Here is a 12,607-nt window from a genome sequence, read left to right as displayed (position 1 = left end):
CCTCATTTTCAAACTCAAGCAGCGTAAATACCGCATTTAGATCCCTGGACTTTATTCTGTTAACTGGTCTCCACACTTTCTTCATAGTAGCCTTGAGCACATCGTGGTTATAGTGCTTTCTAGTGAGTAAACACATTATCAGACAATGCTTTCCCCTATTCAAAACCTCTTCTACCATACTAGAATCAACTAGCACCTCTTCATTCTCCTTTACCGTTAAGGACAACGAAGCGTACAATGTCCAAATACTCGTTTATCTTTCTTTTTTTGGAAAAAACTCGTACGCCAACGAGAAAGGAAAACCCCTACTCTAGAGACGAGAGAGGACCAAAATCCGTTGCTTTGATTTAAAAAATTTATTAAGCATTCAAATTTATAAATTTATAGGAAAGCTTCAAATTTATTAAGTATTCTCAAGCTGTGTTAAATAAAGAGAAGATCATGTCATGAAAATCTCCACCAGTAAGGTATGTGAAATTGAATTTTGATAGGCTCTTTTTCAAATATGGATGTTGCTGGAGTGGGAATAATCCTCGGGATTATAAAAGTATTATTTTGTTTGCTTTTAGTAGGCTCGTGTGGGGGATTTCTCAGTGGATGACATTAAGAGGTTTATTAATGATTTTACGGTTGGAATTTTCAAGAGTACAGTTGGAAAGGGATTCAATGACTGTTATTAAAGTTATAAAATCCCATGAACCTAATTTTACGTCTCAAGGGCTGTTGAGTTTGGAGATTTAATGTCTTCTAATATGCTTCCAGAGTTATAATATTTGCATGTAGGGAGACAAGCTAACAAAGCATTACATCTCTTAGCACGCATGCCAAAAGGTGGAAGATATGGCTCAATGGATGCATTCATACCCGAATTTTCTTTCCAATAGGGTGTTATTTCTTTCCAATGTATGATGTTATTTAGTTACAAATGAAATCTGTTTTATCAAAATAATAATAATAATAATAATAATAATAATGACGATGCGGCAATAATAAGTGGCTATTCGAATTGTGGATTGTGTTCGTATCTTGTTCAATTATAGACATTTGACTATATTGTTCAACTCGAGTGTGGCCCATTAAGCTAACTAGTTTTAAATTTCTAATAAGACCCATTTAAATAACAGTGACACGATATAATCTATTTTGATTTGTTTAATAATTAATAATAAATTGATCAGTATGACACGACTCATTTCAATTTATTTTATGTAACAAAAATTTTATGTACAGTAATTTTTGCATACTCTTTTACATACTTCACTGATGTGATTGGCCATGTATTAAAAAACAATTGATGAAGCCAATAATATCAGTGGAGTGTGAAAGGAGTACACAAAAATGACTGTATATAACATTACTCATCTGTATTTATTAATAATTATAATATCTTAAAAAAAACCATAAGACTACCTACTAACAAAAAATATCAATATTTCTCAAATCTTAACCTATGATAAAAAAAATATTACAAACCTAATAATAGAAAATATGAGTATATGTCTAAAATTATAATCTTAACAATAACAACATAAATATATTGAAAAATACCAATATGAAAACCTAACAATAATAAGATTATAAATTTGAAATAAAATGTAAATGGATTATTGCAGGTTGATCCGTTTATTAATAGTATTTTAACGGTCAACCCATTTTGACATGAATCTATTTGTATCAAACTTAAACTCATTAATTTTATATCATGTTTGTACTGGATTTACGAGTTGTGTCACATAATAACACCCTTAAAAGTAACATGCATTTTTCTGATAAATTATATTATTATCACTCATTTATTATCACAAATCTAATCCTACCTATGGTTTAAAAAAAATGAAATAATGAATATATGGTCGTAATAATATGATAAGTTGAAGATAAAACTTTGAAATACTTACGAGCACCTACATAATTAAAGAAATAAACCTCAATGATTTTTGATTAAAAGAATTATGAGTAGCATCATTCATGTTGCAAATTCTCGTCAGATAAGAAATAAAAGTTGTCAGCAACGGTTAAGGTGCCATTACGCACCGCAGATTGCGTAAAAAGATCACATCCCACAGTATTAGTTCTTGATAGGTGATGGCACACCCATTTAGATTTAGCACTGTTTTGAATACTCTTGAGAAGGTATGGGCTACAAAACTACAGGTCGTTTACCAATTTCTAGAGTAGGCCCTGACCGGGCTTATGGGCTGGCCTGGCCTCTTTTTCTTTTCTAATTTTCGTCTCATGGGACGGGCCCTTTTCGCTTGGGCTTCGAGGGTTTCCTCTCCAAATAATGGTATTTTAGTCATTTCCTTATCCGACTCCTCGCTGTGGATATAACGCTGTCCATTTCAGATAGCGTTTGCTTTTCTTTGAAAATCCCAAGCTGTTATCAATGGCTTCATCGCTCACCTCCACTTTCCAAACCAGGTCAGAAACCCTATACCCAGCCATAAATATTCTCTTTCTATGTTATATTTTTCTTTGACCAAGTTCATTCATGGATTTACTTTAATGTGGTCTTTTTGGGACCTAGAACATTGTTGGTGCGCTCAATGCCATCCTAGGCTTCTGGGTGGCTTGAATGTGGAAATTTTAGAATCTTCATCACCATGTAACAAGTTTCAGAAACCTAAAACAAGCGTCGAATTGGTTTATGCTCTTAATAGTCAGTTAATATTGGGTGTTTTATATGGGTCTTCGTTGTCATTGGAAATTGGTACCTGAGTCATTAACTTTAGAGACATACTCCTTTGCGATTTTTGTTCTATTGTTAAAAATATCCCTTTCAAAAGCAATAACAGTAGCTCTAAATTGCTTATGGCATGATTTCTTGTACTGGGTTTTCTTCTTCAAGGTTCTAGGTTCTACCACAGCACCCTCTGATGTGCATTGGTCATTACAGTCGAATTTTATTTATTTTCTAATAATTTTATTATAAATAGGGAAGATTACAATAATATTTTCTTCTAAAATTTTTCTCTGTTGTATACTTCATGTGTACTTGGGCTATGCCTATTTACTTGTTTCAAGAATGTTATTTTACTTATAAAAAAATATGTTCTTTCAAAAATTGAATTCTTAACTTTTTGTCATATGAAATATTGTTTCATATGGTAGCCCCAACTAGTGCTTGCTTTCTGTTGCTCTTTCCCTAGTTGCAGAGGTTCTTTATTTTTTTTCTTTTTTGCTTTTCCAAAATGCGCTGGGTACCAAAACTCGGTTCCTCTGCAAAACCTATCAAGATCTCTTCTTCGTTTTTTTTTTTCAATGATAGGTAAGAGTAAAATTTTATTAATAGAAAACAATATGTATTTCCCAAGTACACAAGAAGTATACACAGAATACCTAGCCAAACGCTAGGCATTACAAAGAGATACAAGTAAATTATGCACAACATATCAAGATCTTGAGAATTAATAACAGCGTTTTCTGCTGCTTCAAATGTATCTTGAAATATAGAATTGTATGGCAGGGTTCAGTGGTTAAAATAATAAGAAATATGATTCAGTGGTGTAATTACTAGCTGGTTCCCTTTCCCCGTTAAGAAAATGTATGAAACAGTAAAGGTAACTGTGATTCTTATGTTTGTGCTGTTTTGTTTCCAAAATTAATTGATGGAGGTTTTACTTGTCAACAAGAAAAAATAATTGATGGGCTCTACTCAACCGGTCAATAGCAGTCTCTAAACATAGCAGCATGGAGATATTGCTTTATCCTGGGTATCACTCAAAGATTTCAATTCAGATCATTCCCTTCTTACATTTCATCAGCAACTAAACCTAGAATTATGTTTAGCATATGAGCTAGCCTTGTATTTGGTGAAGCTGTATTAATTCTGGACCAAAAGAAGCTGATTTCTGTAGGAGTATAATTATCTCACTTGATGTTAAACTGATTATTTTAAGCATGGAATATTCTGAGATTGTGAGACAACTTTCCTACCATGTTTCAGCAATTTGAGGTCTGTATTTTTGGGTGAGAGAAATGTAACCTGTGTTTCTAGTGTTCCGGTAAATCGTGTTGGTTTCCTGAGGAAAACTGTGGTGTGTAAGGAATCACGAATAGGAAAGCAACCAATTCAAGTGCCGTCCAATGTGACGCTCACTTTAGAAGGTCAAGATTTAAAAGTAAAGGGTCCTTTAGGGGAACTTTCACAGACCTATCCACGAGAAGTAAAGCTTGAGAGGGAGGAGTCTGGCATCATAAGAGTCAGAAAGGCGATGGAAACTAGAAGGGCCAGCCAAATGCATGGGCTATTCAGGTAAATGATTCTGTCCTTTCTATTTTCTTGGCTTCCGTTTCAAAATTCTTCATGTCTTTTTTCTCACTGCATTGAGAGAGGAGTGGGAGAGAGAATTTGCATTGAAAAAAAAAACTAATAAAAAGGTGTTGCAAAGAAAATCACAAATATTTTTTTACCGACTGAAAAAATTGTGATTGTAATGGTACCTATTTCAATTAATTTGTACTTGTGCTTGATTCTTTGGTCTCATCTTCTCAAAAAAGTGAAACTTGCATGCGCACACACATATTAGCAAGGAGTGAAAGTATTTGATCAAGGTAATGTTTTCCTTGAGAATTTGGAAATCATCACACAATTCTAGAAAATTTTAGGAACGAACAGAAGTTTAGTGGTTGGAGAGAGGATGCTAGACATATTAAGTGTGAACCGTCATTGCTATAAAAAGAAAAGAAAAGAAAAACTGAAAACCATTTTATTTTTATAGGTTGAAAAACTGAAAACCATTGGTCATTGCTCTCTCTCTCTCTCTCTCTCTCTCTCTCTCTCTCTCTCTCTGTAGATAGTCACTTGTTTTGATAGATTATATGTGGTGATTAGCTTTTTTAATCTCATTGTTTAGGAACTTTAATTTCTGTTGTTTATGAAGGTGGAAAGTGCCCATCTTGTCTATTTTACCTCCATAATTTAATTTAAAGCAGTTGGCCATCAAATGTAATAGGTAGAGAAGTACACACACACGCACATGTAGACACGAGCTTGTATAGCTCTCCATGGGAGTCAACATATTCTATCAATTATGTCCTGGCTTGTTGACCGTAAAGCTACTGTAATCCATTACTGCGTGTGCAATTTGACAGACTGAAAAAAAAAAGAAATGCATGTGGAATTTGACAGATTTATGAGGTGAAAGTTAACATATACTGGTATTTTTTTTTATGTGAAAACATTACAAAGCTGGGGAAAATAGCACATAATCATGGTGGTTTAAAAACAAAATTGGGGTCCAGGATATGAGTAGGGGCGGAATGGGTGGGAATGCTTTTAATAGCACCATTGGAATGCTTCATATACTGGTATGGCATGAGGAGATTTGGACTTATGGTTATTTCACAGGCTTGAATAAATGCCTTTTTATTTGTTTACATATCCTTTATCAGTCAGCTATTTCACATGGACATTCATAGAGGGAATGAGTGATTGTTTTAATAATTTTTTTTTCTTGAATGAATGAACTGTTCACCTTGAACATCGTGTGGCAATTATATAACTCATGTCTTCTGGTAACTGGCATGATTGTTTGTGTATCAATGCATCACCAATTTTGTTTTCAGTCCTAAGCGAAGCAAATAGATGAATTGCACAACTCAATGCACACATGACAGTTGACTTGCCCACTCCATGAGACTATCTATATGACGAATTATTGATACTGACCATTCCTTGATTTACAAAAATTAGCCATCAATGAGAATCTGGCGTGTCTCCTGTTTCATCATACTGCTTGTAATTGATATTTTGATTCTTAATAAATAATTTACTTAGGACACTCACCGACAATATGGTGGTGGGAGTATCCAAAGGTTTCGAGAAGAAGCTTCAATTGATTGGCGTTGGATATCGTGCAACGGTAGAAGCAAAAGACTTGGTACTAAATCTTGGGTTCTCTCATCCGGTTAGGATGGCAATCCCAGATGGCATAAAAGTGAAGGTGGAAGACAACACCAGAATTACTGTCAGTGGATATGACAAATCTGCCATTGGACAGTTTGCTGCTTCAGTTAGGAGATGGAGACCCCCAGAACCATATAAAGGTAAGGGTGTGAAATATGCCGACGAAGTTGTTAGACGGAAGGAAGGAAAAGCCGGAAAGAAGAAGTAATAGAGGTTTTGGTTTCATTGTTTCCTTGTCATCTCGTTGTGCTTGTCAAACATGAATTTGCAATGCTGGGCGTACTTGCAGTAAAAGCAATTCATTGCAGTTAACATGTAGCTGACTTCCCTCCCCCCCCCCCCCCCCCACAAAAAAAAACCCCTCTTTTGTGGTGTCCATCTTCTATATGTTGTTGGCGTTTTGATTGTATTACGAAAATGTATGGTCGTTTGTGATGTTCAATACGAGGTTAGGGACTGAAAGCTGTCACTAGCCCAGCATGGATAACGAATGCAAGATTAGTTTCAATTGGTAAAGCTTGCTCTAGGCTACAGATGTGCACTTCGCATGGTGATGCACGTCCTAATATGCCAGCGGCCAACGAGTAGGGTTGTCTTGGGTTTTGTTTTGAGCTCTTATACTTACAAGCCTACATGGGGGGTGTATACGTTGGGATTTAACTTGAAGTTAAAATTAATTTTTCTTTCAAATTAAATGTTATTGCGTAAGCGATGTGGAGGGTATGTTCTCTGTATATTTTTATTTTTATTATCTCAGTTTTAATTTGGCTTAATGCTGCTACAACTGCTCAAATTTGGACGGATATGGGAAGGGCAAAAAAATCTACCCACATAGATCATGTATGATGTATCAACCTTACCAAGGAGCGTTAGTACGTAGGCCCTTCGTTACCAAATTTTCTGTGTATTTTTTATTAAGATAGAGCATGTATCCCGTCTAAGTTTCGACCATTGAATGAAATTGCCCTTTTTCACCTTTTCATGTCTGAGGTCTTGGTTTCATCCTTCAAATTCTGTGGACTGTTACCGTAAATGGTATAACGCAACAGCCCGTGTTAATATCCAAAAACTTGATCCTAATTATAGTTGGTCTTAAATCTTCTGGTGCTCTCAGCGAAAACTGAAAAGAATGGACCATCAAAAATTGACAAGGGTTCCTGGAGCCGCGAGGACGCTACTACTCTCTAAGATTCTGAGATTCCAAACTTTATACACTTTCAGTCAGAGATAAAATTGACGTGTCCCAAAAAATATGGCCATGAAACTTCCATTCAAGGATCGAATCAAATCCCGATCGATTTGATTCGAAACGAAAAACCACATCCACCACGTCTATAGGAATCCAAGGAAATGAAAGTCTGAAAAACTTAAAGCACCTGTTGTCAAGCCGAAGCCAATCCAACCAAAGACTTTGAACAACAAAAATGATACACCAACAGCTTGTTAACAGCTTGTCTACAACTCTGAACTAAAATAATATAATTTTTAAAATTTTAGTCTAACTTTATTTTGATGTGATGTTTTTAAATATTTAAAAAATATTATTTTATTAAGAATTATAAATAAATTATGATTGAGCTGTAACGCTATCACTGCTCAAGATGCAAGAGACTGTACATAAAGTTCCTACTCCACCCAATCTATTAAATAAATGCCATATAAGGCCCAATAGCATCACAACTCATGTTCTAAGCAGTAAGCACATCGCACAGGTTAAACTTCTGGTCTCTATAGAGAAAACTGTATTTTCCAACTGATAAAGGTCCCTAAAACCGCAACACAGGTAGGATAACCATTACAATATATAATTGATTAATTGAAATTCCCACACACCCACGGAAAACCAACCATAGTGAGCAAAACTATACTGTAACCAAGGCCATCAACAAAACTAAAAACCGCAGTTTGACATGTCTTTTGCCAGATTTTTCCCCAAGTTGCTTCAATACCAAAAAGAGTATTCACCACAAAATGAAAGGCAAGAGTGGGAACAGAAGCCAAATAAATGTCATATTGATTATTGACAACCATGTCCATAGTTAGAAAACCATGTCCATACCACCTTTGAAGTAGTACATAAATGCTAGAAACATACAAGAACAATTGAATTTCTTTATCCCAAAAGCTGTCCAGAACTGCTGAACCATCTGTACAGAGTCTTAGCTCTCCTTTCCCTGCCAATGATTACGCTAAATAATTAATGCCAAACCATTTTTAACCCCTTTGGTTCTTTAAATTACATATGAGCGAAAAGGTGCACAAAGTGGAAGTAGCTAAGCATGTAAACTTTACTGAAACCACTCTTACGTCTGTCCAGCTCATTATCTGTAAATATCTTAAGCTAGGAAAGGGTTAGTATACCTAAGAGCTCGCCTCCTGGCCTGTCTCGTCGTGGATCTCAGAGGTCGATTGAAAAGATTCCTCCCTCGGTTCATTGCATCCATTACCATTCTGACAATCAAAATAGTGCAAAAGACGTACAAAAGTTCACTGTAACCAACAAAGATGAATGAACTATACTGAATTCGGTAATTTCTAAAATGAGTTGGATGCAAAGGAAAAAACAAAATAAAAACCAAATCAGAAAGAAATTACGAGCTTCGTCTTGTATGCTCGGACAGCTTGCTCATAATCAGCCTTCCTCTTCAAGGCTTTCTCAGCATAGGGAGCTTTGTCCTAACAAGGAATGACAAATATAGAATTTCTCGGTGGATGATTTCTAAAAGCCAAAAAATGATTTTATTGTTTCCTAAAATTACTAAAACAAACCACATTTTATTGGTTTCCACTGAAATTGACCAAGTGAAATGTATAAGCTGATGACATAAATATCATTACGGAGATATTATTCTATACGCTCTTTTTTCCTTATAATAATTGTTTTAAGTTAATAGGATTCTATGCGTTGATGTATAAAAGGAGATAAGAGATCTTACAGCATCAGACATTGATTTCCATTTCTCACCACCAGCTCTCCCAACCTGCACGTTAATATATCGCAGAATAACAAATTTAACGTCGTCGCCGAACAGGAAGTTCCTGTTTGGTCGCTAGGAAACCACGGGAAAACAAAAGAAAGAAAGCATGGCGTGAGAATAACTAATGGATTCCTTTTGAATCTTTCTTTTCCGTTTTCTTTTTCCAAATTGCTGCTAAAAGAACTATTAGCTCAACTCAACTAATTGACTTTGATGTTTTTGAATTTAACAACAAAACCATAACATCTAATTATGATTTCTTCTATTGTAGTCAGTTTTCTCCGGATCCAAACTGAAGGATAGAAATACTGTAATTCAAGAAATTTAAGAGAATGAAGGTCTGATTCTCACAGCTGGACCAGATTTCTGATCAGGATAGTTCTCCTTGAAGGACTTCCTGAAATCCTCCCTGTCAGTCATCAAAGCCAGTAATACAAATCTCAAAACTACTTAAAAACAAAAAGAATAAAAAGCAAAGGAAACTGTGCATAGTAGAAAAGTTTTCCGTATGAAGCACACGGTAAACAAGAAGTTTGGAATACAAACTCACATGAAGATGAAGAAGGCACTGGAGGGACGCTTCGGAGCATCTGAGTCCTTCTTGCTCGCCTTGTCCTTCTTCGTGTTCTTCTCGGCCTTGCGTTTCTTCAGCATCCTTCAGAAGTAGACGAAGCACAGAGAACAAAATTGACATCGAAAACTCAGGAAACAAAATCGAAAAAATAATCACTAGGCGAGGTTAAGTCATAGAGGACGCTTATTGAAAAAGTTAAAAAAAGGAATTCAAAAGAAAACAAAGCGATTTTACTAAGCAAATAGTCATTGTTATGAGTGACCTGGCAACGAAATCGACGAAAAAAATGCGCGAATTGACAATCGTAAGTGGAGAAACAACCGCAGAAGATAAGTACAGAGACAACGCTAGAGATACGAAGCCGGAACACATTCACAGGAGCTCAAACTAGCGAAACATATTCGGAGCAAAAAAACAAAACGCTTTTTCGAAGCTAAAAAGCACGCGGAGCAGCAAAAGATTTCGGAAAACCAGAAGTAAGAAACATTAGGAGGAAACAACAAGAGAGTTACAGAGCTAAAAAATAGCTGACGCAGCAGAATTTAGAGAAACAGAAAAAAACGCACTGATATGAAAACAAGTGGAAACGGTTTACAGAAACTGAAACTCAAAGAGCTAAACCAGGACAAAGGGTTACGCAACAGAGAGAGTGTCAACGAATCGACAGAAAGAAGGAGAGAAAGAGAAACGAGAGGTTACTCAGCGTCAGGCTTCTTGTGAGCAATCGCAGCGGTTCTGGGACCTCTCATGGTGGCTTCTTGCGGAAACTGAATCGAGGTTTCAGTGTGTGTGTGTGGGCGTGAGAGAGTGAAAATATACAGCGAAAGGTATTTATAGGAAGCTTTACTGAAATGAAATGGAAATTTCACATGAAAAGAAGGTCAAATTCGGGTTCAAATTTGGCATATCAGCGGGAAGGAATAATAATGCCGGTGGTGTTAGTTATGTGGCAGTAGCCAGTAGGGAGTTACCACAATACTCTCGCGGTTGACACGTGTCGTGGAGACAAATTTTCCAATTAATTTACAATAAATTATTAAATAATTTTTAGAATGGAATATAATCCCGATATCCTGATTGATATCGGAATGAGATGTTTTTCAAGTTGTACTGTACAGTAATTTTGTCTATTCAAACATAATATTTTATTTTTTAAAATTTAAAAATATCTACTTAAATAAATAGTATAAAACAATAAAAATTGATATGAATAGTGCTTAAACAGTTCATAAACGATGTGAATCTGACGTAAACAGTGCATGAATAGTGCACTAATCAGATATTTTATAAATGTCATGGGATTTATATTTTTTTCAAATATCAAAAAGTAAAAATTATTTCATCTCATCTCACTATCTAAATATATATATTTTTTTTCAAATTATTTTATCTCATTTTAATTTAAAAATTTTATTATTATTCAAAATATCTTATTTCTTCTTAACTACGTAACCAAACGATAAGTATTAGTAAACAATTTTATGGCATGGCATCTATGATTAGATGGAGCTCTACGTAGTCTATATTTTTTTAAATAATATCTAATAATTTTTTTCTGATTTTTAAATGAAATAACAAGAATGGTAATTTATTCAAAAACAAAGAAGAATGCTAATTGCATATGCACTGGAGTGATCAGTTTCTCCAATGTGGTTGTTATTCATTTACTCATTAAGGTGGCTCTGGTTCTGTCACCTGGCCTACTTGCCTCTTTTTAGCACTCTTCTATTTAGTAGATTGGTAGGTTTTGCTTAGTTACTCAATTTTTGACACTCTTCTATTTAAAATTGCTCATATTTGTGGCTGAGTTTGATTGGAGATTTCACATTTGTGGCCGAGTCATAAAGTATTACAACAAATTATCAAATACTTTGGATAAGCTAGGAACTTCATTATTGAGGTATCTCCCATATAGAAGATATCCATCAAAGGTCTAACATGGGTGGAAAATGCATGCAATAAGCCAATTAGAGTGTAAAATACTGGAAAGAATCAAACTGGTGATGGGACAAGAGTTGACAAGAAGCCATCTTGTGGCTATTATCTACCTCTGCTTTAAAAGAAGCCATGCATCTTTTTACAAACTTCCAACATTAATGTAGTTGTCCATAAGGATATTTTGATGTATGTTTTCTTACCTCTTTTGTCTCTACCTTATTGTCTAGTACTTGGAATTCCATAATTGAGAAGTGAAATAGCTTCTGAAGGGATTATTTAGGAATGTTGTTTATTGATTCAACTCAAATAAATTGATTGTTCATTAGCTTGACTAAAATTTATGCTGCTACTTATTAATTACAGGGGTGCTAGGAGACTATTGGTGAGAAATACTCAACTCAAACCATATATGAGGAGTTGTTTCATGTATCATGTATGGATCCCAATCTTTTGTTTATAATGGAAAATGTTTTCTAAATGGTGAGAAATAACTAGTTTGAATCTCATGTATATCTTTTTTCTGTTTTTTATCATTGTATGTTTTATAGGAAACTATGATATTATTCGGCAGCCCAAGAACATTATTGAATACATCTTGTAGGGAAGCTTGGACCAACAATGGCTATTGAGAAATGCATTAATTGCATGAAGCATGCATATTATATAATATGTATTAGTGGCTTTATGTAATCCATTTTTTATAAGTAATTTCATATTTTGTAATTATGTTTTGTAATGTAATGTATAAATACCAAATAATATAATATTTAGTGATTACAGTTTTTTTTAGATGCATTTAGTTAAAAATAATAATTAGTTTTGTATATAAAAGACTATGCTTTTCAACATTTTTTCTTGAAAATTTTGTAATAGAATGAATATATGCTTTAAGATAAAAAAAAAAAATCCTTCTTAAAAGAAATTTAATAATATATGTCTTTGTAAAAATAAATAAATAAATAAATAAATAAATAAAATCGGGTACAACCCGGAACCGGATTTCTGGATTTCAAAAAATCGGGATTCACTCTGGTTCCAAACTAGATCATAACCGGGTATACCCGGGCTGGGTTTCGGCCCGGATTTAAAATTCTAGTTCTGGGCTGGGTACACCTGGGTATCAGGTCCGAAACTGAAATGAACAGTCTTAATGGTGACTTGTACAACCTTCTGAACTCTCTTAAATCTCTTACGATGCTATAATTTATT

At 34.6% G+C, this 12,607-nt stretch overlaps 2 protein-coding genes across 3 annotated transcripts; one reads left to right on the top strand and one right to left on the bottom strand.

Moving 5' to 3' along the window:
* Positions 1-2,271: 2,271 nt before the first annotated feature.
* LOC122303813 (50S ribosomal protein L6, chloroplastic) lies at positions 2,272-6,246 on the top strand. The gene is made up of 3 exons (XM_043115776.1): positions 2,272-2,421; positions 3,947-4,255; positions 5,780-6,246. The coding sequence occupies exons 1-3, from the start codon at positions 2,387-2,389 to the stop codon at positions 6,114-6,116; spliced, it is 681 nt and encodes a 226-aa protein (XP_042971710.1). The 5' UTR covers positions 2,272-2,386; the 3' UTR covers positions 6,117-6,246.
* Positions 6,247-7,895: 1,649 nt separating this feature from the next.
* Positions 7,896-10,311, bottom strand: LOC122305566 (high mobility group B protein 3-like). 2 transcript variants are annotated; one of them, XM_043118160.1, is made up of 7 exons: positions 10,160-10,311; positions 9,437-9,541; positions 9,238-9,295; positions 8,845-8,889; positions 8,504-8,584; positions 8,270-8,359; positions 7,896-8,082 (listed from the first exon to the last, which is right to left on the bottom strand). In XM_043118160.1, exons 1-6 carry the CDS (start codon positions 10,207-10,209, stop codon positions 8,270-8,272), a joined length of 429 nt encoding a protein of 142 aa, XP_042974094.1. In that variant the 5' UTR covers positions 10,210-10,311; the 3' UTR covers positions 7,896-8,082. The 2 variants fall into 2 exon arrangements, with proteins under 2 accessions (XP_042974094.1, XP_042974093.1); XM_043118159.1 differs by lacking the exon at positions 10,160-10,311 and adding an exon at positions 9,723-10,153.
* Between the last annotated feature and the right edge of the window lie 2,296 nt (positions 10,312-12,607).

This window comes from Carya illinoinensis, chromosome 3, assembly GCF_018687715.1.
Source record: "Carya illinoinensis cultivar Pawnee chromosome 3, C.illinoinensisPawnee_v1, whole genome shotgun sequence".
In the NCBI taxonomy this organism is placed as follows: Eukaryota; Viridiplantae; Streptophyta; class Magnoliopsida; order Fagales; family Juglandaceae; genus Carya; species Carya illinoinensis.
Note: the sequence above shows the minus strand (reverse complement) of the source record. Positions and strands in the feature narration are given on the sequence as shown.